We start from the raw sequence: 5,262 nt of genomic DNA, 5'->3' as shown, positions 1-5,262 counted from the left end.
CCCGGAACGCCGGGATCACGCCCTGAGCCGAAGGCAGACGCTTAACGACTGCGCCACCCAGGCGCCCCTACTAGTGCTCATTTTTAGCACACATTCTCTCACTTTAAGTAGATGGTCAGACCACCTGTCATTAATCACTCCCTAGTCTTTATGCCTCTTTCTTCTGGGCTGGGATCGCCATACAAAGTTGGGTACTGAAGTTACTGATGCAAATAATTCTTCCTGATTTTATGCACAGATGTTCTGCAGGGCTTTGAACCTTTCCCAGAAGACTTCACACCTTCATAAAGAACCAATAACAACTCTTCACTTAATAGCCAAACAACAGTGCTTTATTCATAAAAGGTTAGTTTCAACGGATACAAAACTGCTGTGTAAGTTTTCAAAATACATTTCCATAGGTAAAGATTATCTCTTAGTGAAAGCAATTATCTCTAAGTATTTATTTAGATTTGGGCAGCAAAACAAAGGGGATGTAAAGTGAGACAGTGTAGGTCCACCCACCCCGCACAGCCCTTATCCGGTGGTGGCTGGCCCTAGTAGTTTGACACAAACATACAGAGGCCTGCAGCCATGACGACACGTGACCCCATCTCCACCTTTTGAACAGCTTTTACTAGTGTACTTAATGCCAAAATAACCCAGATAGCTGGCCTTTCACGGAGGTGCTCTAAAGTCACCGAACACTTTACACATTCTCCTGGTAGGAACTCTGTACAACTGTACCTGAACATAAGGCTTGTGAATAGTCACCGTTATTCAGCAGTGAAAAGACAAAGTTCTTGAGAACACCTGATTACTGTCTGTAGCCTGCCTCTGTGACTACCTGTTTCAACCACATCACTTTGTTTTGTCTGGCCCAAGCAAACACCCTTCCCATCCTCAGGGGAAGCGTTTTCTGCATCTCTGCCCCTCCGGTTAGAGCAAACTGAAAACAAACAGCCAATACCTGCTCCCTCCAGGTGTCCTTTCACCCGTCACTTTCTGGAGCCCACTTTCCCAATGTCAGTAAAAATGTTGAAAACAGCAAGCCCCAGAGCCCCTCAGTGCCCCTTGGAGGGAAGGGAAGGACCAAGGCCACAGAGCACAGAAAAATGATCTGACTGGTGGCGTCCACCAGTCAGACCACAGTGCAGATTTGAAATGTCCTTCGGTCTCACCAGACACACCGGGAAGTCTGTAGTACACATAACGAAGGATGTGACAGTGGCTGAAAATGGACAACAGTCTGCACATAAAAAAAATGATTGCTGCTATTTGCCTCCTTTCAGGAAACTATCAATAATTTTAGAGAACCAATTAAAGGAAAGCCAAATCAGGAAAACCTGGTTGGCATTCAGGCATCATGGGGCCACGAGTGCGCAGGGCCTAGGACAGGCCTGGGTTCAGAGGGCTACCCCCAAAGGACCTTGATTCTCACTGCTCAGGCAGATCTTATAAACCTGTAGTTATAGAAAGCACACTAGAGTGCTGTATAAAAATATAAAAAGGCTGGTTTCTAAATATATCATTTATTAATTTTCCTTAAAAAAAGTAACTTTGCATGGTAGTTGATTAAAAATCATTTATTGGCTCTCTCTGCAAGGCTAAGAATCGCTGCTGTAACAGGAAAACCGGAGCTCAGTCCGCAGCGGAGTATAACCAGCAGCACTGGGGACACTACAACACGTGGCTTGTGGCAGGTCTGGGCAGCGCAGCTTAAAAAATGACCTAGCATCAGAATCCAAAGACTTCTTAAAATTTGCCCCCTAATTGCCTGTTTTTAAAAGACCTATTTTAGTATACACGTATCATATTAGATAATAATTCTATTGTTTTACTTCGTAAAAAAAAGTAAATGTGCAGATGAATTAACAATATTGAATTATAGCAGCAAAACTGGTTTTAGGTGTTGTGCTCAAAGCCAAGCGAAGCAAGGGAGAATCTCCATCTCGGTGACCTGGTAGATAAACGCCCTGTAGACGCCAGCTCATCTTTCCGTATCGCTGGGTCCACGTAGCTAGCACCCAGGCACATGCTGGCTGAGTCTGAATGTTCCAGAAATGAAATCGAGAGTGCTCAACAATTCGTCAGGCCAGCCAAATCAAAGAAGTTCAATGTGAGTTATACATACTGACTGATCCTGGAAATGAGTCCAACATTAGTGGTTAGTTAAGGTGGAAGAAAAATGAAAATGGAAGGTTCACCTCACAAAATATAAAGTATAACATAGCAACGACATACAAATGTTAAAAGTACTTCATACAAAACACATCAAAAGTTAAAAAAAAAATTAAATTCTCAGGCACAGGTACTGTAAAATGTGGACGGGCACCCCGCCAACGATCTCTCGGAAACACGCAGCTGTAGTACTTGTGCGGAATGTTCTCTGTATCCTGCGAAGTGTCTCCTGGAAAAACAGAACACAACATGTTTAAATGAAAGTGGTGCAACACTCACTGCTATGACCAGTAACAGCATCGTTTTCTGTAAAACGAAGGGCACAAACTGAGCAGAAGGTTGGCTCCCATGACCAGAGTTAACTAAATCAAAACATCTCTTGGGAACCGGAAGCACCGCCAAATTGCAGAGTATGAAAAAATATAAATTAGTTGTATATACCCAAAGTAGATTCTACCTAATTTCATAAATTTTTAAAATTTAGAGAAGCAGCAAGATCAGAGAAAATGAGCAAACATCTGTCACCCCGTCCTGCCTCAAGTGAGCCCCACCCCTCAGGAGTCCCGTTGCTTTCTAATACAGCAGCCTTTCCGCGTCAGGCGCCAAACCCCCTCGTGCAGAATCAGCCTCACGGGGTCGGGAGTGTTGACACTTCAGCAGTTACACGAGTAACAGGCCAGTAACTTCAAACCCTGCCACACCACAGGATCCTCATCGGGGCCGTGGACTCAGCGCACACGCTGGGGACTGTTCTAGGGTGACAACGAGCTGCTGACAGTAAACCACCAACTCTGGCCCAGGTGGGGGGTTTCTGTGGACATTTTCGCTCCAGTAACTGGTTACACCGAACACTTGTATTTGTGCACTTCATATGTATTTTGAAACCTTTCCCCATGAGCCACAATGGCAGGGGTGTTGTTTTGGTGGCCAGCGCTCCCACACACCCTGCAGGTCCTTCCTCTATCACCTGTGTGTCTGCCATGGAGGACTCCTGGTAGACGTCCCAGGCTCGGGGCTCCTTGCCTTCTGTCTCATCAATCCTGCCCTGTGTCAGCTAAGCCTCAGCTCACTCGTGTCCCCGCATCACCTCCTCTTGTCAAGAACATTCTCCTGTGTCTACAATCAGGCCCCCACCTGTAGTGGACTCTGGACCTGCACCCCTAGTTTCCCGTCCCCAGCTCTGTGCCTGTGGCCAGCACCAACTCGGTCTGCCTAGCCCCAGGCATCTCTCTTCCAGGGAGCCGTGTGCCTCTGCCCCAACCGCACATAGCTGCTTCCTCCTCTGGCCTGTATTTGACTTCACGTCCTTCCTCTACAAGGTGATGACAGCAGTCACCCAGATAGCTCTGAACGCCCACCTGTCCACAGGGCAGACGGGAGTAGACATTTGTTTTCTCCCAGTCCCAGGTCCCTGATGTCTGCAGATTCCCTTCCAACAGGGAGGCCAGAGCACAGCGGGCCAAACATCTACATGACTCACTGATTGCCGTGGGGCAGAGGAGAGCTGTGGCGAAGAGTCGGAAGTCAGCAGTCCCCCTTGAGGTCCCTGGCCCACCAGGCATAATCTGTTTTAATAACACTTTCAAAACTCTCTTTGAAGAGATGTTTTCAGCTCTAATAAGTTTCTAACTGCATGACTAATAAAGGTTACTTTAATATTTAATTTGTCTTTGTTAATTATATTTGCAAGCTCAGAAAAGCTGGAAGTCTTTACTAGATAGCCAGAGCTGAGGAGAAGCTTCCATTTTTTAGAGGCTGCCTGGTCTCCTCGAATGCCAGCAACAGAGAGCTTCAAAACACAAGACACGAGGAAGACAAGAGGGAGCCGCCTGTCACGACGCTTAGGCTGAGGCGTCTGAAGGCGCATCTGGCCTCTCGGCTTTACCTCACACGTGGTGCCCGTGGAGCCCGCCGTCGCCGTCCCCACCCTGCATCTGCAGCTGCATCTGCGCCTGCATCCTTGCGATCATCTCCTGCATACGGCGAAGCTACGAGCACAGGACACAGGGACATGTCACTGGTTCTCAAGGTCCCACCTTCCCCGGACACTCTTTACGGCTGTTGTGTGATTCCTACAATCTCAACTTCCACGCTTTCCCCAAAACGCAACAAGGAGTCAACACACAAAAACTCTTACAAATCAGTAAAAGAGCAACTCAATAGAAAACTAAGCAAATGATAAAATGCAATTCTGGTAGGAAACAGAAATTAGCAGCAAACTGAAGAATTAAGAAAGACAAGACAACAGAAGGTGCTTTTTAACCTAACCGGTAGGAAAGAGGCTGCCGCTACCAGGTGGGGAGCGGGCTGGGGACTTCTCGAGGCAGCAAGGCCCCTGCTGCTCACGGGGCGGATGAGCCTCCCTGCCACTCTCAGCAGTTTCCACCACTACGGTTTCCACTGGTTTAGAGAGGCTTCTAGCACGTTGTTATGAAATATTTACCTGAGTTTTCTTCAAGTAACTTTTCAGTCATGCTTTTAACAGGTAAGTACTTTAATCCATATTGAATTAATTTGTCCAAAGAAGTGAGTTTTATTTCTGTTTCCAAAAGGCTGGCCTGTTTGAGGATTTCCTGGATGCACTTGGATTCCCCTGGATTCCACAGCTCTTACAGACCCCAACGCCACTTCTACCAGACACCTTTCCATACTTCGGACCCACTTCTAGAGGTGAATTTCATCAGCCCGTCATGCCCGAGCCACGCTCTGGATGTCTATGAGTGGCAGAGCTAGCCCTCCTTCATCAGTGTGCGTCCACGGGGCCTCCTGTGCTTCCCATTCCCCACCTTCAGACGAAGCGTCAGATCTACTTCAGCAAGCTGTGCCCTGGAAGAACTTCACAGATCAAACCACTCTGCAGGAATGGCGTTCAGTTTAGAGAGACCTGTGATCTTTGCCATGAGAAACCTGCCTGAAGTCAGGTGTCCATTTAAATTGTGAAAATTGTTTTCAGTAGTTTTCTGGTTTCTTCTCTGTATCAGTCCTCCATTTTTTTTTTTTTAAAGATTCTATTTATTTATTTGACACAGACAGAGAGACAGCCAGCAAGAGAGGGAACACAAGCAGGGGGAGTGGGAGAGGGAGAAGCAGGCTTCCAGTGGA

At 47.0% G+C, this 5,262-nt stretch overlaps 2 protein-coding genes across 4 annotated transcripts in view; both read right to left on the bottom strand.

Annotated features, from left to right (window-relative positions):
• The window catches only part of BOK (BCL2 family apoptosis regulator BOK), a 173,047-nt gene that overhangs the window by 95,100 nt on the left and 72,685 nt on the right, over positions 1 to 5,262 (bottom strand). The window lies entirely within an intron of this gene.
• SEPTIN2 (septin 2) overlaps positions 311 to 5,262 on the bottom strand; it is a 29,193-nt gene continuing 24,241 nt past the window's right edge. The window contains exons 10-11 of the mRNA XM_034642746.1: positions 4,046 to 4,148; positions 311 to 2,389 (exon numbers count right to left, since the gene is read on the bottom strand). Coding sequence (XP_034498637.1) covers positions 4,047 to 4,148 — 102 coding nt within the window. The 3' untranslated portion in view covers positions 311 to 2,389; position 4,046. The remainder of the gene's footprint in view (positions 2,390 to 4,045; positions 4,149 to 5,262) is intronic.

This window comes from Ailuropoda melanoleuca, chromosome 2 (genome assembly GCF_002007445.2).
Source record: "Ailuropoda melanoleuca isolate Jingjing chromosome 2, ASM200744v2, whole genome shotgun sequence".
Classification (NCBI taxonomy): Eukaryota; Metazoa; Chordata; class Mammalia; order Carnivora; family Ursidae; genus Ailuropoda; species Ailuropoda melanoleuca.
The sequence above is the reverse complement of the archived record's forward strand: the minus strand, read 5'-3'. Positions and strand labels throughout refer to the sequence as shown.